Source organism: Amblyomma americanum, chromosome 1, assembly GCF_052857255.1.
Source record: "Amblyomma americanum isolate KBUSLIRL-KWMA chromosome 1, ASM5285725v1, whole genome shotgun sequence".
Taxonomy (NCBI): Eukaryota; Metazoa; Arthropoda; class Arachnida; order Ixodida; family Ixodidae; genus Amblyomma; species Amblyomma americanum.
Genome location: NC_135497.1, coordinates 21,583,316 through 21,607,021, shown reverse-complemented (window position 1 = coordinate 21,607,021; position 23,706 = coordinate 21,583,316). Strand labels below are relative to the sequence as shown.

Below are 23,706 nucleotides of genomic sequence, written 5' to 3'. Positions count from 1 at the left end.
CGCGTTACCTTCGAGTAAATATGGTAACTGCTCCATGCCTGTCTTCACTCTGTGCTGCGAGTGCAGTGCTGTCTTGTGGCAAGCCTTGGGGCCTCATACCCTCCCTCCATGCCATGTTGTTGCTGTGAACCTCTGCATTATGCCGCTGTGCAGCTTCCAGGTGCCTTACTTTCTGCGCTGTGCCTCTGCAGTGCAGTGCTTCCCTCTCGCTCTTGCTATGCAGCAGCTGCAATTTCCTTCTTCCTTTTTTTTCTACCTTGTTGTGGGAATGTCTACGCCAACATTGCGGATTTGGAGGGCCCTCTCATTAACAGCTATCGCTGTGAAACAACGAGTGAATAACAGGGTGTTGCTATCACATCTTACAAATCTTGTGGGCACAACAGCTGGCAGTAACGGGCGATGGGGTAATAAATGTTTCCTCTGAATGCTCGTTAATTCACAACTCGTTAATTCGAAATTTTGGATAATTCGAAATAGTCATCGTGGTCCGGTCTGCAGTGCATAGAAGTCTATGTGCGTAACAGCTCGTTAATTCACTCAAAAATTGGCGCCGCCACCCATAATTCGAACTGCGCGCCGCTGTTGAAAACCATCGTTGGAAGCTTTCACGGCAGAACCATAGATGGCACAATCATCGGGGTGCTGCTAGGGTGCTGGAACAAGTACTAACCAGTCTTTCCTGCCGCGACTGCTTCGAGGAACGACGTTTTAGTGTTTTAGCCCTCGTTTTGCACGCCGCTTGCTGTGAGCTTGTGTCCGCGAGATGTGTTCGCGTGGGAAATACTGGTCCAAGACGGTGAAGGAGAAAGTGGCGGTTTTACGCAAGGTGGACGAACGGAAGGCCAGCAAAGTGGAAATCGCGAAAAATCACGGGATTCCACCAAGCACGTTGTCGACCTACGCCCGAAATAGGAAGGCCATCGAGGATGCCTACGAAGCCGAAGATTTCGCCAGCAACAGAAAAAGGCTCCAATTAGCCAAGTATCTGGAAATTGAGACCGCTGTGATCACGTGGGTGAAGGAAATGAGAAGCGCAGGCATTCCACTGAGCGGCCCAATTATCATGGCGAAGGCGGCCGATTTCGCCCTGCGCATGAATGTGGAAGATTTTGTCGCCTCCGAAGGATGGTTTCACCGCTTTCGAGACAGACATAATCTTGTCTTCTAGAAGACCGAGTGACTACGGTAGCCTCAGAGATAAAAAGCAGGAGATAACAGATTGTTTTGCTAAATAAATATTTTTTGTGCCCTCCGGGCATCAAACGCGTCCATTTTTGCTCACTTTCATTAGTTCGAATTTCGGTTAATTCGAACTGGCCTGGCGGCCCCGTGGAATTCGAAGCTTTTACTGTAGTCCGAAAAATCCGCGAAGTACAAAAAAATCACTTTATTGAGATGAAATCGGCTTAAAAATGTCGCTGATTTTACCTTGCGGCAAATTTGGCGACGATTTGCGCCCGTATTTGCGCCAAGGTTGTGCTTTCACAGTACACGCTAGGCAGCAAGGTCACCGCATTTAGTTGGAATACTTCCCACACTTCTTTGACGGACCTGGCGGGGCCATGTTGTCCACAATCCGAGTGTGCACCACATCGCTCGTTAAACACACGCAAAGATAAGGCACTTTTCTTTCAAAGCGGCGGAACCGGCGTTCGCAATCACAATACGGTGAACAGATGTAACTTCGTGAAGACTGAGCGTCACTCGGTCAACGCGGTCAGAGAAACCCAAGTGACGAAACGGCGAATGGTGAACGTATGAGACCCGCCGCGGTGGCTCAGTGGTTAGAGCGCTCGGCTACTGATCCGGGGGTGCGTTGGAACCCGACCGTGGTGGGCACGTTTCAATGGAGGCGAAACGCAAAGGCGCCCGTGTGCTGTGTGATGTCAGTCCACGTTCAAGATCCCCAGGTGGCCGAAATTATTCCGGAGTCCTCCATTATGGCACCTCTTTTTTTCCTTTCTTCTCTTAGTCCCTCCTTTACCCTTTCCTACCGAGATGTGAGATAGCTCCTGCACAATTTCCTTCCCAACAACCAATTTTCAATGTATCGGACAAGCGATAACTGCCCGCGACGACGTCGGTGACAAACGCAAGTAGGCGGCGATGACAATCCGGCTGCAACCTCGAAGTGTCAGAGATCGCAGGGACCTCTACTGGCAACAATGAGGTACCGAAAGTGTGTCAAGCCAAGCCAACTGCAGCATAAATCCACCTCAATCTAAGATGGCGCCTTTTGCGCCGCCGAAAAGTTGATAAGATGGCTGACTTTTGCCCGCAGGCGACTGAAATTAGTCCGAAAAATCGAACTTTCGGACTTTTGAAGTCCCAAATATCCGTCGCGAATATGTATGCGCTTCTATGGGGCGACTGACGGTGCCTCATCGAAGTCCGAAATATCCCACAAGTCCGAATTACCCGTCGGCTACTGTATACAGTCAGCTATGGAACCCCGGTCAAGAATGAAATGAAGATCCTGTGTAAAGCATAGAAGTTGCGTCTCGCATGAGAATAATTTACGAAACCCGCTCGAAGACTTGACCTCAATGAGTCAACCATCCGCGGAGGTCGGCTGCAGCGGGAGGGGCTTTTTAAATGTGAGCCCAAGTGCAAAGGATTTCGTGGGCCTCACCACGGCCATCACGTCGAGCTAGAGAAAAAAGTGCCGTACTTTATTAGCCAGCAGCGCAGCTGTCTCATGGGGTCAGTGTTGAGCTGATCCGTTGAAAAGTTAATGTAGCTCGGGAAGTGGGAGGTTCAGAGCATCTCTTGGGTGGGCCCAAACATTCATGAAGAGGAATGGATTCTCTCTTGCGGTGAATAACATCGATAAGGCAGAAGTTACCAGGAGACATCGATAGCGAAAAGGAGGACTCTGTTTCCGAGAACTCGGCCTCCGAAAGCAAGGAATATGAATAAACATGTTGGCCACGATGTCTATTAAAGGTACTTTGTTTTGCGTCATTAAGCCTGGCGTTACATTCGTGGTTTCATTTTTTCCTGCTGAGCAGCTTGTAAAGTCGAGTAACATTCGAGTAAATATGGTATTACTTTTCCTAAAATTTTTTTGCGCTGAAAAATTTGCTATATTTGAAGACTTTTTCTTCTTCTATTTGTGTTTGATTCATAAAAAGAAATTAGTATTTGCATGCCCCTGGTTATGATGTCTGAGCAATGATATGCCTTGCTGGTGCACCCACAGGAGGAGGTTCTGCACAACATGACCTCAGTGTTCACCTACAAGGGGGCCAGCCTTCTGTGGCAGGTCGACAACTGCAGCTTCCAGACGGTCATGCCGACCGTCAAGACTGTCGTGCCCGCCCTGCTGCAAGTAGGTCATCGCTCACCACTTGGGACTCTGGCTTGAAACAGCTGATTCGTGCGAATAGGTTGATTAGTCCCGAAATGGATGCACTTGATGCTTTCAGTCAACTGTGCTCTTGTCGACACTGCTTGCATAGCATATCAATAACCTTACTTCACTTTGAATTTGTTCAGGCATGTTGGGCTTTAATAACCTTGGTCTGCAGGTAGTGAAGTCGAATGCTGTAGTAATAAAATTTGTGTGGACATTGTGGTGTCATATGTGGGACTATGCTCGTCGGCAGAAACTTAAGTGGCCTCTGTGTTAAAGTTTGATGTGAGGCCAAAGTTGTGCTAATGATTGTCCCATAGTGATGAAGGCCTCACTCATTTGTTTATAGACACTTCCACTTCAGAGCATTTAACCATCTCTGTAATAGCAATGTCAGCTTTTGCACTGATGTACACCGTGTCATGAAATCATTTTTAAAACATGCCATAGCACGCAACCCACTTCAAGTAGGTCTGCATATGAATGAGGTGGTGCCTGCGTCGAGTATTTTACTGTGGCAGGTAGCTCTACCTTGTTAGTATTTATGTAATCATTGTGCCATCTTGCCTGTGCAGGCCTGCACTGGAGAGAGCAAGTCAGCTGAGGCCGCAGAGAGCGCAGTGGCATCGGTGACGCGAGTGTTTGTGGGCCCATTTCCGGACATTCCTGGACACTGGTGGCTGTCACTGTTTGCCAAGCTAGCCACAACCCTTGGCGCTGGGGACCACCTCTGGATCCTAGCTGCCCAGATGGCAGAGCACCAAGTCACGAAGATGGGTGGCACGGGCGTGGACGAGGTGACTTTTGTCAGATGTTGGTACTTCTTGGCACCTTAAGTTTTCCTCATGCTGTCATGCCTTTGCCTGCTCAACACCTTAATTAACAGGGTCTCAGTTCTGGCAGTCTTGATGCCATATGTAAAAGGACTGGTGGGGTCAATGCCGTCGGTGTGCTGATCAGCTGGAAAACCTGTCTTGCGCTTCCCACCTGGATACCTCGCTTTCCACTTAGACAATGTGCGTATGTGCAAAAAAAGACACATGTACTCGTTCAATATTCGCACCTGTAGTGGAAAAGTGACGCAGCTTGGGATGGGCCTGGTTTCATTTCTTTAGGGGCTTAAAAACGTAAAAGACACTCTTCTCCCTCTCACCGAAATCTGTCTTGTCTGTCATGCCTGCTTAAAGAAAATATTCGGAAGCTGCCTAACATTAGAACTGTCAGCAAAAACATGAGGGAGTGCAGAGTTTAGTCATAAGTGATGTTTCTGAAAACGTTTACTTGAGCACTTGCAAGCGTCTTTGATGTACAGTAGCCGATGGGTAATTCGGGCTTCAATACAGTCGAGCCCGCTAATAACGAACATGAGCGCCACGCGGCGTAAATTCGTTATATCCCAAAGTTCGTAGTAAGTGGACCACAGCTTTAAAGACAGTTGCTTGTCAAAACAGTAAATTTTTTCTTTGCGAAAAAGTCCGTGATGGACGTCTGTTTCTGCAGAGCAGATCCGATGAGGAAGGTTTCCTGATTATTCAATGGGGAGACTGCTCTTGAAGAAACATTTTTGTTTCTGCACTAAATTTTATGAACTGAAACACCCTTGACTAGTTTTTCGTGCTGATTCCAAAAATGTCATTGGTATCAGGATAGGCTGATTAGTTCCTGAGGTACACTGAATTAACATACTCTCATTAATAAGAATATTTAAGAGAAAAAGCACATTATAAACGTTCATAAATAGCACTTGGTTAGGTTCTTGAAACAGAAAGAGATGAAATGTTGGAAACAGTTTTTTAATTTTACCATCATAGGTAGTTTTTAAAGACATTGAAACTCAAAATACGAAAAATGCCTAACTTGCAGTCAAAAACGTGAGCAAATTAAAAAATTTCTGAACAATAATTACAAATTCTGCTCCCAGCATTGCCTAGTCTACACATATGGCTACGTGCTAAAAAATGAATTGTGGTTCTATCTGCCATAGATGCCGAGATATGTTAGTTTAGGAAGTTTAGGATTTGCTATGAGTCCAAAATTTCCATTTTGAGAAAAACAGCGAAATCAAACGAAGTGTTGTTTATGGCAAAGTACTTCAATTTTATTCACAAACTGGCACTAGCAGACACGTAATAGCCTCCTGGGATGTAGGGTGTCTGACCAGAGTGATTAAAATGGCGCTTTTTCAGTGTGCACTGCAGATTTTCTGCTGATTCAACTCCGTGTGAACTTCTCGAACTGATCGCGCACATTCGGAAGTCAATTTGAGCCGCATGGTCCACCACGGGCATCATGTCTGCTTAAAGAAAATATTCGGAAGCTGCCTAACATTAGAACTGTCAGCAAAAACATGAGGGGGTGCAGAGTTTAGTCATAAGCGATGTTTCTGAAAACGTTTACTTGAGCACTTGCAAGCGTCTTTGATGTACAGTAGCCGATGGGTAATTCGTGCTTCAATACAGTCGAGCCCGCTTATAACGAACATGAGCGCCACGCGGCGTCAGTTCGTTATATCCCGAAGTTCGTATTAAGTGGACCACAACTTTAGACAGTTGCTTGTCAAAACAGTAAATTTTTTCTTTGCGAAAAAGTCCGTGATGGACGTCTGTTTCTGCAGAGCAGATCCGATGAGGGAGGTTTGCTGATTATTCAATGGGGAGACTGCTCTTGAAGAAAAATTTCTTGTTTCTGCACTAAATTTTATGAACTGAAACACCCTTGACTAGTTTTTCGTGCTGATTCCAAAAATGTCATTGGTATCAGGATAGGCTGATTAGTTCCTGAGGTACACTGAATTAACATGCTCTCATTAATAAGAATAATTAAGAGAAAAAGCACATTATAAACGTTCATAAATAGCACTTGGTTAGGTTCTTGAAACAGAAAGGGATGAAATGTTGGAAACAGTTTTTTAATTTTACCACCATAGGTAGTTTTTAAAGACATTGAAACTCAAACTACGAAAAATGCCTAACTTGCAGTCAAAAACTTGAGCAAATTAAAAAATTTCTGAACAATAATTACAAATTCTGCTCCCAGCATTGCCTAGTCTACACATATGGCTACGTGCTAAAAAATGAATTGTGGTTCTATCTGCCATAGATGCCGAGATATGTTAGTTTAGGAAGTTTAGGATTTGCTATGAGTCCACAATTTCCATTTTGAGAAAAACAGCAAAATCAAACGAAGTGTTGTTTATGGCAAAGTACTTCAATTTTATTCACAAACTGGCACTAGCAGACACGTAATAGCCTCCTGGGATGTAGGGTGTCTGACCAGAGTGATTAAAATGGCGCTTTTTCAGTGTGCACTGCAGATTTTCTGCACATTCAACTCCGTGTGAACTTCTCGAACTGATCGCGCACATTCGGAAGTCAATTTGAGCCGCATGGTCCACCACGGGCGTCAACTTTTTTGACGTATTTCTGCCAAGTTTTTGAATGCAGACCGCAGTGGGATATATTCATCACCGAAAATATGTCATTCAATGCGGCACGCTGGTTTCCCGTTGACTGCATTGCAGGCGCGGCGAGGATGTTCACCACGAACGGGCTCACTGTCCGGTCGGTCTCCACACGCGGCAAACTTCATTGCGATGAGATGTCGCCACAGTTCCCACATGTCAGGGTCGGTTTGGTGGCGAGGCCGTACTCTCTGTCGGATTTTTTAGTCGTCACGTCGCCATTGCATACTTTGCACTTCACTGATGCCAGCATCTCGTTCACTAAACGCAACCTGACGATGGAGAAGCTGTCGCCGAGTGAGGCAGTTGCGGAGTCTCCCATTCCACTGAAGAACGCTGCCTTGCGCTCTGTTGCTGCTGCTGATGCCGTCTGCTGAAGTTTCTCCTGAGCTTTCTTGCCCTTTTCTTCAATCTCACAAGGTTGCAGCATTGGGGTATCATGACGAACACGACCGCTGCCCGATGAGGCTTCCGCGACCGGCGCCGCAGTTAGGCCTAGCTCGGTCGGCACCTCCCGATCCGCTGGCGGAGGCGTATCCACAGGGCTTGCGGTTGCTCGAGGTGACCGTGGCGCTCTTCTTCAGGTTGCTAACGAGCGATTTTTTCCTCTTTTTCCCGTTTCTGTGAGTCGTGCCAAACTTTGGCGCCGGCGTTGACATCTTTGCGAGACGCACTAGCGAACACACCTTGACAAGATGGCTACCGCTTGCGCTCAACGAATGCTTCCAGCATACGACACGAAGCCCTTCAGCCAATTAGATAGCAGCCTTCAGTCACGTGCACCGACTAGCGAATAGCATTGCGCGTTGCAACTGCTTTTTGGCGGCATTTTCTCTCTCATCCAATAAGCATAAAAGAGAGCAACTGCGCGAAATTCAAAGCGAAAAGCAGCTCTTCCAAATGAGACCAAGATGGCACCGATCGCTGCAGTGAAACGATAAAGCATATCGCGGAAGAAGCCCTGTTGTTGAGCGCAAATCTGCCGAGAGCTCGGATGCAAGTTTTCTACTCATTTTACAGCTCAAATATTGGCTCTGGAGATTTTAAAATTCACAGGCTGGTAAAGAAACAGCTGCAGATTTCGAAAATTCCATTTTTGAAAAATCGTCTTTTTTCGTGATTTTTTTGCCTCCAAGAGCTGTCTCCCCCCTTAAAGCGTGATGCAGGATGCTAAGTGCCTCATACCACAGCAGACCAACTGATTTATTATTGCCTAATGCCCCTTTATTGTCAGTTTCTCGTTTTAGTGGAGAACAATGCTTTTCGTTGACATAAGAAAAGCAAATGAATCCTTGCTGTGTGATGTGCTCAACAGCTGTAAGGGTATTTAAGCCTTCCTTCACAACTGTATACAAACACAAGGCAAGAAGTGAATAAGAGGTTGCTCACCAGGAAAAGGACGCATAGCTGTAATCCACATCTATCTCCAGCACGCTCATTGAAATCACGGCCTCGTCGTCATTGTCCAGAACAGCGCATCCCAGCACTACACGGCAGGCATGTAGCCAGAATTTTTTTTGTGTATGGTACAGTGTAGCTAATCCGACTTGGCATGTGCATTGGGCACAGCTATTGTAAACATTTGATATTTACTTACAGTCATGCTCAGTTATAACGACTCAGATATAATGAGTGCTCGCTTATTAAAAACGAGTGCATTGCTACTGTCAAAATATGCATTAGGACAGTGGCAGTTCGTCTCAGAGACAGTCGAACCTCGTTATAACGAAGTAGCATCAGGACCGTAAATTAGTTCGTTATGTCCGATATTCGTTGTAACTATACATAAATATCGCCTCTGACAAATCTACAATTTGACTCGCGCAAAATGTTCTAAATACTAAAATCCATTCTGGGCTTCGAACCCTCTATAAACGAAGTAATCCTTACCTCTCTCCTTGTGGATTGTGGCATTTCAAATAAAACAGACCGGAGTATGGGAAAGTCGAATTACAAAAAAACAAAGTTTGTTCGACAAAACAGGTATGCGTTCGTTTATTTGAAGAAGGATCTGGTCTTCGTCTGGTGGCTTTTCACTTCACAGCACTGAGCAGAATAAAGTTTTCTACAGTGTCCAAGCACAAGAGGGCCTTTTCTACTTCAGCAGTTTTGGTTGTCCGCAGTTTTTCTAAATAGCCTTTCAGCCTCCTGGCCATGTCCATGGCATCAGCACTGCTTATCGATGGTCCATCACGTTCACTGTCACGTCCGCTATCGCTGCTGCTGTTATCCGCGTGGACCACAACGCGATCCACAATTTCTTGATTTGTCAGCTCAGGTGCCACGGCCAAGTTCTCATCGGCCGAAACGAAATCGTCAAATGCGATGCCTGGAAGTGCCAGTCGATTCCAAGTTCTGTCCAGCTCTACCAGGTTTTTAGGCTGAACTTTGTCTTCTATGGCAGGCAAAACAAAACTGGCATCCGCGAAACAGTTCCTTATTGTTGACTGCCTCACCTCATTCCGTGATCCGTACAACATTTCAAGTGTCGTCTTGATGTTGATGGTTGTTAATCAGCGTCGATCGATATCAAAAACCATTTGCATCACCAAACGCTTCTGGTAATTGCACTTGAGCGAACGGATAATGCCCTTGTCCATTGGTTGCAAAGCAGAAGTTGCGTTTGGTGGCAGGAACACCAAATGAACTGCCTTCAGCACGATCAAGACTTTGTGTGCCGAACAGTTGTCAAAGAGCAACAGGGCCTATCCTGTGCTGCCTCTAAATGTCCTGGTCGAAATTTGTGAACCAGTCTTCGAAAAGCTTGGCCATCATCCAGGCTTTTTTGTTAGACAAGTAAGCAACCTGCAAATTACGGGCGCCCTTCAGGCACCTCGGACGTGCAGACTTGCAGATAACGGTGAGTCGTCTTTTGTCTGAGCCGTCCATGTTCACGGCAACGGCAACCGTTTGCCTCCATGGCAGGTTTCGTTTTTTACTGCCAGTGACCGCTCTGGCAACAACGTGAAAAACAGGCCGGTTTCGTTGACGTTGTACACGTTGCACTCGTCGTATTCCTGGAGCAGAGGCCGTAAGTTCTCTAGCCACTTTTCACATGTCTCCACATCGAGAGCAGACTCTTCGCCAGACAATATCTGGCATGCGATCTCGTGTCTGTCTTTAAAACGTCACCGCAGCGGTCGCCAAGTGCTTGAGCATCCGCCTCGCATGCGGGAGGTGCGGGGTTCGATCCCCAGTGCCGCCGGGTACCCACCGGTGATACAATGGGTACAAGCTTTCCCCTGGTCTGGTGCTCGGCTTATTTAGGGTGAAATGCTTGGGAAATGGGTCTTCGACCCCACCTTGAGAATTTGAAAAAATACCTTGTGCCATGGCGCTCTTTGGCCATAGATGCCCTTGCGCCATAAAAATCCATCATCATCATCATCATCTTTAAAACATTGCAGCCAACCGCTGCTTGCATGGAAATCGTCATGCCCTAGTGCTCAGGCCACGCTGTTGGCCTCAGTTTGAGGAAGTGCTAGCAACAGTGGCAAGTTTCGTGCCCTTATGTCTTTAAGCCATGAAAGCAAAGCCACATCCACGTCCGGGTGATGGCAAGGCCTAACTCGCTTACGGTCAGCATTTGTAGCGTCCTTGGTGTTGCCTTCAATCTTCTTTCTTACGGACAAAATCGTGGATAAGGTACTTGGGGGAAGGCTGAACTCCACTGCAACACCCTTTTTCTTGCGGACACTGTCCACAGCTCTCAATATCTGCAGTTTTTTCTCGAGCGAGACCACCTTCCTCTTCGTTGCCAGTGTTGCTGTGCTTGCCTTCACCGCTGGACAAGTGGCGCCGCCCTTCGGCCCTTTGTCGTCATGTGAGCTGTCAGTTTTTGCACTCTGTTCATAGATGGCACGACGAGTAAAACGTGCAATTTATGTGCCAGGCCGCCAAACTTTCTGCAACCTTTTGAAACGATAAAAAAAAGTGTGCTTGTGAATTGGCTTCCAATAATTATTTTGCTTTTTTATGCTACCTTTATCGTTTTGAGCCTCGCGTAACCCAAATATTTCTTTGTCACAGCCAATATCACGGCGCATCTCGCTTTTGCAGTTTCATTATAAAACAGTAAATGTCGTAAAAATGAAGCATGGCCAACCAAAGTTCGAATTTAGTTCGCTATAACCGATAATTCGCTATATCAGTGTTTGTTATAACGATGTTCAACTGTACAATGAACAACTTTGGCCTTATCGCTCGGTTATTGTGAACTCTCCTCCCCGAAGTTGAGGTCGCACTTCCAGCAAGCAGAGATCGAAGATCTCTCATCTCTCGACAGTGCCTCAGAAATAGCATGTCGGCCCAAAAAAAGCAATAAAAAGGAGCCATTGGTACAGCAAGTAACCATCATCCAAGCTTGCACCAACAGCCTACAAGGGCAACCATTGCTTGCGTTCATGATTATACTGCACGGAAGAATGGGGACAGACAAAAAACACGTACACACACAGAGTGCAGACTTCCAGCTTTGTGTGTGTACGTGTTTCTTGTGACTGTCCCCGTTATTTCATGCAGTTTAATCATGACCAAGAAGCACCAACTAGCCCGCCAGAAAACCCTTCTTGCTTGCATGTTTGCTGGATGGGCAAAGCATCTCAAGTAGAAGCGAGAGCACGGTGAACGCGAGACAAAGGAATTGTAGCAAGTGAAGCTACTGCCCATGGCCGCGGATCAACTAACCGCACCGATTTCAGAAGTTTGAATGCCTTGCTGGCCATGCTGGTCACATGATATGCGTCTCCTGCCCATTCGGCTCCATTTCTTATGCTGTTGCTACGTGCAGGCAGCGTCAGACAGTGGACAATGTAGCTGATACATTGTTTGCCACGAACGCTGCACTACTTCCGTCACTGTATGGACCTAGGAAGGATGGATGAAGCGCTCAAAAACACTTATGATCAGACACATGTAGATTTGTGGCAATGCGCTGTTGATATATAGCTGGCCTCATGTTTCTATGGATGACTGCATTCCTGCAGGCAACATCATCGCAAAGCTGCGTACTCTGACGAAGCCTCTGAACGTCTATAGGACGAGCACTCCTCTACCACTAGGATTCTGGTAAATCTGGCTCATCTGCCACCAGCTGCCATGGGTGCTTCAACCACGAATATAATATGGCACACAAGCCGAAGGTGTCTGGAGTCCACATATTTATTAAGAGGACTCGTTCAGCCAAGTGGGAGCGCAGCCACCGGCAAGCGGAGAAGGTGCAGTGCCGAGATCCGATCTGTGCGCGCCTGCCGGACATGCTGGGGTATGTCGTCTTCTGGAGCCGGGCACAACGCTGCATGCTACAATATGCTGTCCCTAGAGCTGATTTCTGGCAGCAGTGGTCTAGGCGAGGAGAAGATGACCACCCTGGAGAGCCTGGAAAGAGTTGCTGAAGGAACTGCTTTGAACAAGTAGGCGCGCATAACGCAGTTTTTAAAAAAGAACTGCTGCTTTTGGCACACTAATTATTCTTGGCTGTTATACGGAAAGTCCACTTACTGCGAACATGGGATCTAAAGAACGGAATGCGCATGACCGTCAGCTCTGTTATAAGTGGGCTCGACTGTATTTCTACGTATTGTCGGTTCAATCCAAACCAACATAGTAGTGGCTTCAAGCATCAAATTGAGCTAAACGCAGGCCGATACAATAAAACAATCAACACAGTCAATAAAATAATGCAATCTAAATGCACTACTGCTTCAAATATTATCACAGCGTGGTGTCAGCAACCAAGTTCACCTTTGCACCGAATCTTTTCACGGTTTTTCAGAAATAACCATCCAAAAAGAAGGAATGGGGGCCGGTGATGTCTACAGCACTGTTGAATATTTCCGTATATGCTCCTTAAATTTCACAGTAATCTTCCTTACTCCTTTTTTCTCGTTTATTTCTTCTGTTGCTTTGCTCTCTCCACAGGCACCCCTTTGCATAAAACTGTTCTGCATGCTGTCACTTTTTAAATCCACAAATGCCCACACACTTTCCTGGCACATGTGAGTGGTGTTCTTGGTTGAGAAAGCTTATTTCTGAGCTTGTAGTGTGCTCAGTCAGGAGTTTGTGCCTTTAAGAGCGCTGTGATACCTGTACAAAATCTGCAGTTGGTTTTATATTGATGGATATCTTACTGAATAGGTTTACATAATGTTGCAATAGCTTGTGTTGGTGGAAAGGAAAACTGTTGTAATGATTGCTCTCTGGGTGCTACGGTGGTGGTGGCAACTTTCGGGATATGAGCTGCGGCCAAAACGACATTGGTTACTGAAACGGTGGTAAGAACTCTCGTATGTGCATAAATGGCACATAGCAAGGACCACAAAAGCTGCTGTGTCTGTCTCTCTGCATTAGTATAAGCTTCCTTGCTGAAATTCACAACGCATTTGTGAACGCATTATCCTTCTTCACAAGATTATCAACCAGGAAATTTATTTCTCCCGTGTTCTTTTGCCTTTGCAGTTTAATTACACGACAATTTTGATGGTATGCTACATCAACTGCTTGGCAATTAGTTTGTGACCAGCCGCAGAAGTGGTGTCAACCAATGAGCAGGAAGGGGGCTCACCATCTGCTACGGGTGCAGCAGATGCGTTACATTTCCGCTGTTTAGAAACTCCACCTGTTCGCTTCAACTCATCTGAAAAAGTACAAAGAAGGAAAACTTAAGGCACCACTGGCACTATACACTGATACAGCTTTTATCTTTGAAGTGCAATGCTTACAGCTGTCCTGAAGAAGGGGGAGAAAGGGAGGCCAGAAAACAGCACACAAGCCATAAAAGGTTTTCAATGGGCTGTGCTGCGTAATTAAATAGGGTACTTCCCTGCACAACAATGCGCTGCAGCTTTGTTATTTTCAGTACCAAGCAAAGCTGTCAAACAAAACATTATCATTTCTTGATTTCAATACTACATCACAACTAAATCTGCACCTGCTAGACAAATACACCCATTGCAGAGTCCACCTGATGCTATTTTACAAGGTAAGTAATGGTTTAAATTTTGTTTTTAACTTAAGCTTTGCAGCTCACCACAAGGCAAGGAGCTCGGTCTTGCTGCACTCCCAGACCTCTTCTTATGAACAGCTGGTGCTTTCAGCAGAGACTCGGAGGAAGGGGCACGACTGCACGAGGCTCGACGAGCAGAAGCAGAGCTGGGGCTTTGCTGAAACTTGCGGGCAAGCTTGGGGCTCAGGCTTTGAATGGCCCGGGAGAGCCACGCCTGCGCCGACCGGCCAACTCCGCAGCCCTGCGATGAGCTGCTACTGCCTGCAACAGAACACACAGAGCTTATAAAAAAGCCAGACGCCACACCGAGAATTTACAGGCTTCATCCTTTCTAAAGCCAAGGAACCACAGTAGTACAAATGATAGTACAAATCTAAGATGACACTTTCAAACTACTCTAAATTCTCCCAAGCTAATAAAAAAGGGTAAAGCATCTTTTGCACTTGACTAGTGACTTAATGATATTGAAGCTTCCTCCAGCAAAAGTCATCACCAAGAAAATGTTTGTCTGAAAAGAGTAACTAAATTTTGGAAACACCACCCATAACAGTAAACATCTCACTTAGCTAATTTCACAACACCCAAGGACTACTAGCACAAATTTATGTGATAAAGTTGTAATTAAAGTCGCCAAGAACATTCAATATCCTTTAAATGTAACCAAGTGGCACTGAATTCCGTTTTATACACTTTTCAACAATCAAACTTTTCCTTTCCTTTCACTGCATGCAATCAAATAAAACAACTATAAAAGGGCAACGCCAAAGGCTTTGTGAGCATTTTCAGATGATGACTGAATTATATTTCTTAAACCTGCCACTAACTGTTGCAGTCAGCAACAGTGGCAACAAATGAAGGAAAAAAATTAATGTGGATTAGCTCAGCTAATCCAGGATATACAAAGCGAAAGATGTCGGCTTTCACTGTGTTCATTGGCGTTGGCGTTGACGGCGATGCCTTTGAGCAAAGGAAGGGCGCATAACTGGCTCCCTGGATATGCGGACGCCTCATTCGTGCTTTGATACATGTGGCGGTGGTGAGAGAGAGATGTGGCCTGAATGCATTAGCGCCAGCAGCATTGTGGCTGACATGCGGCACTGCAGCAATAGCTAGGCCGCAGCGTTCATTTGGTGATCTATCTTGCGATCAACCGCTAACTGCATGCAACATCCCAGGGTGGCAGGGAGGGCGCGCTGCCTATCCAGTGTGCGGAACGCAATCAAAGCACGCCTTTGCAGTTGGACAACAATGCCACGTATATGAAAGCGAGATTGAGGTCTCCACTGACCCGCGGAGCCGGTTGTGCGCCTTTCCTTTCGTCAAAATGAAAGGCCTTTGCAAAGTTGTCAACGCCAATGAACTCTATGAACGCCTTCGCTCACTTGTTTTGTTTGGTTTTTGAGGAAAGAAAATGGCACAGTAACTGTCTCACATATCTCAGGGGACACCGGTTGCGGCGCTGTAAAGGAAGGAATAAAGGAGAAAGGAAAAGAAGGAGAAAACTAAAAATTTAAAGTTGGATTTTGAGGAAACGCGCATGCACAGTAGTGACTAGGGGGCGAGAGAGAGATATATATCCCATGTCATGTGCCTCCTCAAAGCACTGCCACAAGTTTGCGGCCAGTAAAGCCTTCGCTTTAAACGAGAAAATGGGGGCGAGTTCAGAGAAAGTGCGAAAGGAAGCGGGGGAAGGTTGGTTTGGTTTAGGGGGTTTAACCTAGGGCTCTTTAACAAGCACTGACATTGCACAGTGCACGGGCCTCTAGCAGTTCGCCTCCATCGAAATGCGATTGCCGTAGCCAGGATCGAACCTGCATCTTTCGGGCCAGCAGCCGAGCACCATAATCACTAAGCCACCATGGCAGCGAAGGGTAGGAAGGAATGTGGAAGTCAAGGGTTCCAGAGAAATGATAGCAAGAGCTGCAGGACATAACAAAGAGAGAAAAAAAGAGGGAAAAAAAACAATTGACGGAGGAAGGATGGGTCAAGGCCGAGGGGTAGGGTGAAAGAAACGATAAAGCAGCATTATGAAATACTCGGAAATGCTCTGACCATCTGCAAGACCTTTTCAAAAGAATTACACCAGTGCCGAAATGTAACTGAGAGATTCTAACTTTCCTCTGGATGTGTTGATCCCTGCTGGTTGTAAGGTTTTAAATTTGTGGATTGGGAATTCCTCTCTGTATTTTCTGTAACTTGCAGATTTGATGCCTGGCTGAAGAATGAACAGTTTAAATTCATCGAAGTTGTGACTGCATTGATTAAAATTTTCTGACACTGTCATCTGTACGTTCCTTGCTGTGTCAGCTCGATGACCATTTACTCTGGCACCCATTGATTGCCCGGTTTCTCTGATACATTGTTTCTGACAAGAGGAGCATTGAAGCATGCAGATAGCAATAGACAACACGCAGTTCAAGCTAGTCTTTATATCGAAGCTGAAGTCACTTGCCGTGCTTCCAACAGTAGTGTCACTTTTAAAGGCTTGCATGTCTTGCATCTAGGCGGAGAGCATGAGCTTACTGTCGGTAGGAGTTTCTTAACGAGCCTAGGATGTACTAGGATATCCTTCAGGTTTGTGTTCCCTCTGTATGTTACCCTCGTTGCGTCGGGGAATATTTTCTTGCGACGATCGCTGCCAGTTAAAATAGTGTGGTACTTCTGCAGAATACTGTTTATGTTCGGAAGGCCTTCGAGTATTTCATTATAAGTGCAGGAAGCCACTCACTGTTAGCTTTTGTTCGTTTTTTTAAATAACTAGCGTTATTTTAGAGTGGTTGCTCATTGGAGAGCATTATTGAGGGAGTTCTAGGAATAGTTCCCATCAATTAGGGCGTATTTTAGTGAGTGAAGGTGTTTCAAATTGTTGTCGTCGGTACATATTCTTCTCCGGCATGTTGCCTGTCCTACAAATATGCCTTGCTTACAGTGTCTTGGATGATGGTTAATGAAATCTAAGTATTGCTGTCGGTCTCTAAGCTTCCTGTAGAGTGTGGTTTTAAGCTGGCTGGCTTTTTTCTAAACGGACGGTAGTGTTGAGAAAACTGACTTTCGTTTTAGAGTAATGGAAAGTAAATTTAATGCTAGAGTGGAATGAATTAAAGTGCGAGACTAATGCTTTTAGGGTCTCAGACCTCCCAAATCATAAAAATGTCATCCGTGTAAGCAGGTATATGAGCACTTTTAAAATTTTAATTTAAATTGGTTTTGGGGGAAAGGAAATGGGGCACTATCTATCTCACATATAGGCAGAAGGGATAAAGGAGGGACTAAGAAAGAAAGAAAGAAAGAAAGAAAGAAAGAAAGAGGTGCCGTAGTGGAGGGCTCCGGAATAATTTCGACCACCTGGGGATCTTTAACAGACACTGACATCACACAGCACACGGGTGCCATAGCATTGCTAAAAATGAATTTAGAAGTTTAGATTCCAGTAGCCCCATAAAAATGTTTGCATAAGTCGGTGTGAAGGGAGTGCCCTTACTTGTTCCAAATACTCGAAGGTAATAAGAAGAATCGAACTTGAAATAGTTGAGTGTGAGTACCAATTGAAGTAGCGAGAGATACACTTCAGTTTCATGTGGGTTTAAATTTTGAGTTAAGTGTTCGTGAGAATGTCGACCCCTTCATTTATGGGAATGTGTGTGTACAAAGCGGCAACGTCAAGTGTAACCAGTATACTATCCGCTAGGATAATGGCTGCGCCATTAAAAAACTCTATTATTCGTAAAAGGTGTGGTTTGTCCCGGACAAAGGAAGGAAGGAAGGATGGTTGGAATGTCTGTAAGGTAGCGAAGTTCTCTGTAGGTGTATTACTGTTCGAAACGGTAGGCCTGCCTGGAATATCTGCTGTAAAAGTCTTCTGCGGAAACCTTATGGGTTTTAAGAAGTAGCTAGAAGCGTCCAGCTTGTTTGTTTGACGGATTTAAGAAGTTCTATTCTGGCTGCGCTTTTCGTTCCCTGGATAATAAGTCTGCCAGTTTGCTCAAAATTACATTGCAGAGCCCTAAAGTGGGATCGCAACCTAATTTCTTATAATGGCAAGCGTTGCTGAGTTGCCTGATGGTCTCTTTTTTTGTATTTTTTGGCGAGCAGGATGATGACTATGCTACCAGCTTTGTCTGCTCGCTTAATATCTATGTCGGTTCTAGAGGCTAACTGCTCGAGAGCAGCCTGTTCTGCCGAGGAAAGATTTCTTCACTTTCGAGCTTGCTGTTTTTTTCTATAATTTCTTTGGACACAGATTTAATATAAAGGTCTAGCCGGGACTCTGTTCCACGTCCGGTGTCCATGTGCTGTGGGCTCTGAGAGCAATGAAACTAAGGCAGGCCGCTTGAGTTTGCAGAACACGTGTTGACCACGAGTTAGAGGATGTATTGTAAATCAGGAATCTGGTTTTTCGCTTCTGCGGTGAAATACTCCTTAATACACATTCCTCGCGAAAATTCTGCGAGATCTCGGTGAAGCTCATACTTTTCGAAATTATTGTCAGTTGGGAAAAACATGACACCACGCTTCAGAGTCTGTGTCACTATCATTTAGGGGTTTTGAAATATCAACATCATTTAGGGGTTTTGAAATATCAACTTCATTGCTGTCATCGTCCTGCAGTGTCAAGAGAGTATCTTCTGGCTCTATCGAAATCGAAGAGCAGTTGTTGAGCTATCTAGATGTCTATTTTCTAGCGGAAGTTTATCTCAGATATGTTTACGCTGTTATTTATTGTGAAGCTTATGTTCCTTCCTCACTACAAAATATGCTAGTGGCTGCCTTTCGTCTGAATTTTGTATATATTACTAAGTTGGTCTCTACGAGAATTTAGCTGTTCTTCGCAATGTTCTATTAAAATAGCTATGAATGACAGGAATGAGTCATCTGAAACCTTTTTCAATCGGGTAAGCAGTTCAGACCAAAGTGCACCAAGGGAGCACCTGACATTGCTTCAAGTCCTTTGGGTATTGTTCCGTGCAGCGAGTAGGATTCGGAAGTGTGTCGATGGAATCTGTAGTTGGTCTGTTTCGTGGCTAGTTCTGTGGCAACCAGGAAAGTTCGTCCTTTGGGTTCAGCACCGTTAGTGCTGCCAGTTTTGAGACATCTGTGCCTGTTCTGAGCGGACCTCCTGATGGGTGTTATGTGTTTAGGGGACTTCTGCTTAGGACTGGTGTCTGTGGCAAGGTCTGTGTCGGCGTGTCTGGGAGCTAGTGTACGTCTTTAACCCTTTCCGGCCCAAATTAAAATTGTTCAGTAGAAAAAAATCGATATCCAGAAACTAGCATATGTAGGGGGAGGATAATTCTATAACATCAGGAAATCAACATATCGTCAGTTCTTTATAAGTTTTTTTTGCATGGTTACAAATGGAAAGATTCGAACTTAGAAAGTGTGAAATACTTAGTTTTTGTGGTTTGTTTGAAACTTTAAATATCAACATCTTTGAAACTTCGCTAGTCTCTGTTGGAGTAGAGGATGCCACAGTTCTTAATCTGTGTCAACTTAACCAGTGTTCAAAACAGCCATGACAAACCCTCAATGTGTGCAAGAGGGCACAGAGAAGGGTTGAGCACAGTCAATGCAATAGTTATTTTGAGTTACTGCAATGGATCCTGTGCACAGAGCACACACAGCTCATAGATGTTCACATGCATCCGGAACTTTGTGAAAACAACTAAACAATATCCGAATGCGCCAAAATGACCATCAATTCTAGGTTTCACTATTACTTAATGCACTCTTGGCCAAAACACCGCCACCATTGCACAAGGACTGAAATGTGCCATTTGGCAGTACAAATTATACTGCTAAAGCAAAGAGCTTGAATATATACAAATTTTATGTCGCACACGAGAGCACTTATGAAAAATTCAACCATTAACAGTATTTAAATGTGCTCAATAGAACAAAACAGCCCAAAACAAACTATATGTTGTTTTAAAGCACAGGGCATGGGCTATGTCACAAACGTCTGCTACTGTTTTTCGATGAAGCAAAGGCAAAAACAACATGATGGCCACATCAGCTGAAGCAAGTCTGCACCAGTATTTCACTATGAAAGTAAATAAGGAAAGCACAAGTTCCACTGGCGTTTACATTATGGGGTCAACACTACGGCTGTGTAGCATGCACTCTCCGTGTGAATCAAACAGCATGCTCTCTAGAATGCATGCATCAATACTGTGACCTTCACATCTGTGATGAGCGTGCAATGAACGCCGGTCTGTCATGCAACAGAAGAATGAACACCTGATACCTCGCTCCTCTGAGGGGGCAGCCATTGCAATAGTGGCTACATCCTTCAAGCCAGCTTTGCATTAGGGAAAAAAACAAACAAGAAACGAGAATGGGTGACAACAGTACACACACGTACATTTTATTTTTTTTTGTAATCATAACAATGGCCAGAGTAGCCCTGAAATTGGGAGAATTTTACGGCCTCAATATGGCGCACCTCTGGACATTCACAAGAAATTTGGTTTGCGCATACTGTCAGCCACAGATAACTGCGAGCTACTGCGCTATACTCGAGTAATGTAACTTCACGTCGAGCTAGCAGCATTACGTCTTCCTTTCTCGGCCAGAGCAAACTTACGCGGACGCAGAACATTAATTCTGCAGCAGCGCAACGTTTCAAGGCGCTTGCGAGATATACTAAGACGCCAGGGGTTTACAAAATCAAGTACTGCCATTACACGTCTCGCCCGCGGTAAACACTGCTATAACATCAAACCTTGGAAACCTCGCGACCAATATCACTCGTTTTACGCGTACCGAAGGGAAACGAAGAATCGTACCAAAGCACTAGGAAACAGTGTCACTTTGCGAAGCAACTATTCTTTCATGACGATTACTATTAGGGCTGCACTTACCACCGGTGGCAAAAGATGAGACATTTCTATGCTGACGCGGGGTACACCAACACAAGCTAAGAACGGAATACATGAATGCGCTGAAACCACAAGCTACTCGGCTTGCATCAATGTTTTTTCAAAGGATGATCAAAAAAAAAACATCTGCATTACGCAGCTGAAAACACTCAGCAAAAAAATTCTCGCTGATAACGCTTCTCGAAGAAGTCTGAAAGTGTTCCGAAATGCCAAAAGATCAGGTTACACGCCGAGCTCAATCTTCACGTCTGCATATCACGGCACTTCGACATCGGAGGAGGACAGGAACACAAAACTCACTTGGGAACAGCCTTGGTAGTTCACGTCCCGAGTCTTGACATTTGTCGGTAAGCGACAAATCATTATGGCCAACTCTACAACAAACAATTTACAAACCCATGGACAACGCTCGAAAGAGCCAGCTACCGCATGGATAGCATGGATACCGCAACACCGCAACTTCCGATAAAATTCCCCGTGATGTTGCCAAACCAGACGAGAAGCCGTCGGCTGTCAGCACTTCGCTTTTCCCGCAGTTAAACTGCAGCACCGAAAACGATGGCAGCGCCACCCAGCAGGAGCAGAGGTGGCGGTAGTTGCCGTAGTTGCTGTGTTGCAGTAGCGTGCAGCCGTGCGTCATTCTTGCGTTATTTCCCCTTGTTTTAGGGGATATCAAATTTGCCCCAATACCCATCGTAAGCATATGTAATTTACCTTTGGCCACAACATCTACAGCGCAGTTTGTGAACATAAATATAAGTGACGAAGTAAAAGAAGGCGTCTACAAAGCGTCGGAAATTGGTTTTTGAGGAAAGGAAATGACGCAGTAACTGTCTCGCGAGGCTGTGACCGACCAACGGCACCGTCACCGGCCCGGTAGCCCAACCCCCAGGGTTTCGGCTGAGGCCCATGGGGGAGCAAGCTATCACCCTTTGGCCAAATAAAGTTGATTGACTGACTCTGTGATCTCAGTGGACATCCGAACAGCGTCGTAAGGGAAGGCATAAAGGATGGAGAGAAAGAAGAAAGGCAGAAATAGGTGCCGTAGTGGAGGTCTCCGGATAATTTCGTCCACCTGAACTGGGATCTTTAACGTGCACTGACATCGCACAGCACACGGGCGCCTTCTGCGTTTCGCCTCCATGGAAACGCGGCCACCGCTGCCGGGTTCGAACCCGGGTACTCCGGCTCAGTAGACGAGCGCCTTAACCACTGAGCCATTCTAGCCGGTCAAAGCGTTTCGATAACCGCGTGCGGCGTCAGTAGCTATATATGTTCTAGAAAACGCAGCAAAACGAAAAGCGCTTCAACCCTTGAGTGCTTAGTTTTTAAGAAGCGAACTAATAGAGAGCAAGAGCTCGTTTGAATAATGGAAAGCATTAGTGACAGCGCGCATTTCGGTTAGCCTGAATAATCGGTTTGACTCACCCGGAAACCCTGAATTTATTGTGCTGCATCCAGTCTTTCTTCTATCCTTGAAGGAGTTTGATTTTCCATGTTAATTCTGTGTCCCCATATTTGCTTGCGTGTACTCATCTTTGCTTGCTTAATTGGAGGTGCTTTTCTGTGTTACAGTTTTAACTCTGGCCTCAGTCCTCTGCACCTTCTTAGTTTTTTGCTACTGTTCAGCTAAGTCGTGTACCAACTCACGCAGATCTCTATTTTTTCTACACTTCCAACCGTCTCCGCCTCCCTCATGTTCACCTCTGCACCCGACGCCTTCAAGTCTGGTTTGGTTTGGCTTATGGGGGGTTTAACGTCCCAAAGCGACTGAGGCTTCAAGTCTGCTCTGTATAATGATCTTATACACATGTATTTTTGTTAGTCGCCCACTCCTCTCTGTAATGCCGATTGGCCCTGAGAGTAAAAATGAAATGAAATGTAGTCTAAGCTAAGCCTGAGCAAGCACGCATTATGTTCAGTTTATTTTACCATTTGACCAGTAGAGAGTGGAGAGAAAAAAGCTGCTAAGTTGAACATTAACATGCCCAACACCTCTACACTGGAAAACAGCAGGCGCCAAAGCATACGAAACTACTACGACAACAGAACATGCGAAGTTTGAAGTAATTCAGTAACGTTCCTCGCATTTATCACAGTACATACTCGCTGCATGCTCATTAGACATCCTGCAAGGTGAGTGTAGAATGATGTGTTTTATTTGAACATGGCACCACAGTACGAGAATCATTAACCCTGTGCCAACACAGGGTTAATTGTCATTTCTGTCCATTGAATGCATAGCTTACAGTGCAATCAACAGGCGACTATGGTCAGCCCTCAAGATCAAAATAATAAAGAATGACATTTGAGCAGCCGCTCATTCCCCCCACCCTAAAAAAAAAATGAAAAAGGATGTTCTTCAGACGGCACGTTAGAACGATGCGGTTTAATATTTGCGACAGTTCAACTACGTGTGAAATTTAGACATAAATAACGCCCATGCATGTTGGATGCGAGGCGCCAGGGCAAACAGTAATCGTCTTCAGGTATCGACTGGTGCCGCCTCCTGCTCAACGAATACCACTCATGGCCACATCATAATGCAGCAGCAGTTCATCAGTGCTGTTCTTTTGGCGTGATAAACGGAATCTTTGTACAATCCAATGCGGCGTAGGCCTAGGCCCGCGCGCAGCGAACACAGCGTAAAAACTGCTAAACTCGTATAATGTAAATGTGTATGTGTAAAGATGGTCTGATTTTCGATTTACATAAACGGGGGAAAGCGCGAACGCAGTCCCCCACTACCAAAAATTGCATGCCCCATCTGCCCCAGTTTGGGGTAGTGGCAGGGGTCAGCACGAGCGCAGTGCAATGCTCACGCCTCTCCCTGGAGGCACCGCCTCATTGATCACGGTAGCCTCGGCACCAGGTAAGTATGCTTGAACACGGCATTGCCAGCTCACCACACCGGCAGGGACCTCGCCTCCTGCTCCGATGAGCATCGCCAGGAAAGTCAAAAAACCGCTTTTATTGTCTTGCATTCAAGTTTGTATTGACGGCACAA

At 45.5% G+C, this 23,706-nt stretch overlaps 1 protein-coding gene, 1 long non-coding RNA gene and 1 other non-coding gene across 5 annotated transcripts; 1 reads left to right on the top strand and 2 right to left on the bottom strand.

Annotated features, from left to right (window-relative positions):
- Positions 1 to 1,448: 1,448 nt before the first annotated feature.
- On the top strand, positions 1,449 to 14,071 carry LOC144110851 (HEAT repeat-containing protein 1-like). Of its 3 annotated transcripts, none has more exons than XM_077643938.1 (4): positions 1,449 to 2,600; positions 3,206 to 3,334; positions 3,934 to 4,155; positions 13,833 to 13,970. In XM_077643938.1, exons 1-4 carry the CDS (start codon positions 2,550 to 2,552, stop codon positions 13,893 to 13,895), a joined length of 465 nt encoding a protein of 154 aa, XP_077500064.1. In that variant the 5' UTR covers positions 1,449 to 2,549; the 3' UTR covers positions 13,896 to 13,970. The 3 variants fall into 3 exon arrangements, with proteins under 3 accessions (XP_077500064.1, XP_077500057.1, XP_077500059.1); XM_077643931.1 differs by having other exon boundaries at positions 1,759 to 2,600; positions 3,934 to 4,171; positions 13,833 to 14,071; XM_077643933.1 differs by having other exon boundaries at positions 1,768 to 2,949; positions 3,934 to 4,171; positions 13,833 to 14,071.
- On the bottom strand, positions 11,963 to 21,246 carry LOC144110872 (uncharacterized). The gene is made up of 3 exons (XR_013309939.1): positions 21,000 to 21,246; positions 13,846 to 14,082; positions 11,963 to 13,452 (listed from the first exon to the last, which is right to left on the bottom strand). It is a non-coding gene; the product is annotated as an uncharacterized LOC144110872 (long non-coding RNA).
- A 2,169-nt stretch (positions 21,247 to 23,415) lies between these two features.
- Positions 23,416 to 23,579, bottom strand: LOC144116885 (U1 spliceosomal RNA). Its single transcript, XR_013312000.1, has one exon. It is a non-coding gene; the product is annotated as a U1 spliceosomal RNA (small nuclear RNA).
- Between the last annotated feature and the right edge of the window lie 127 nt (positions 23,580 to 23,706).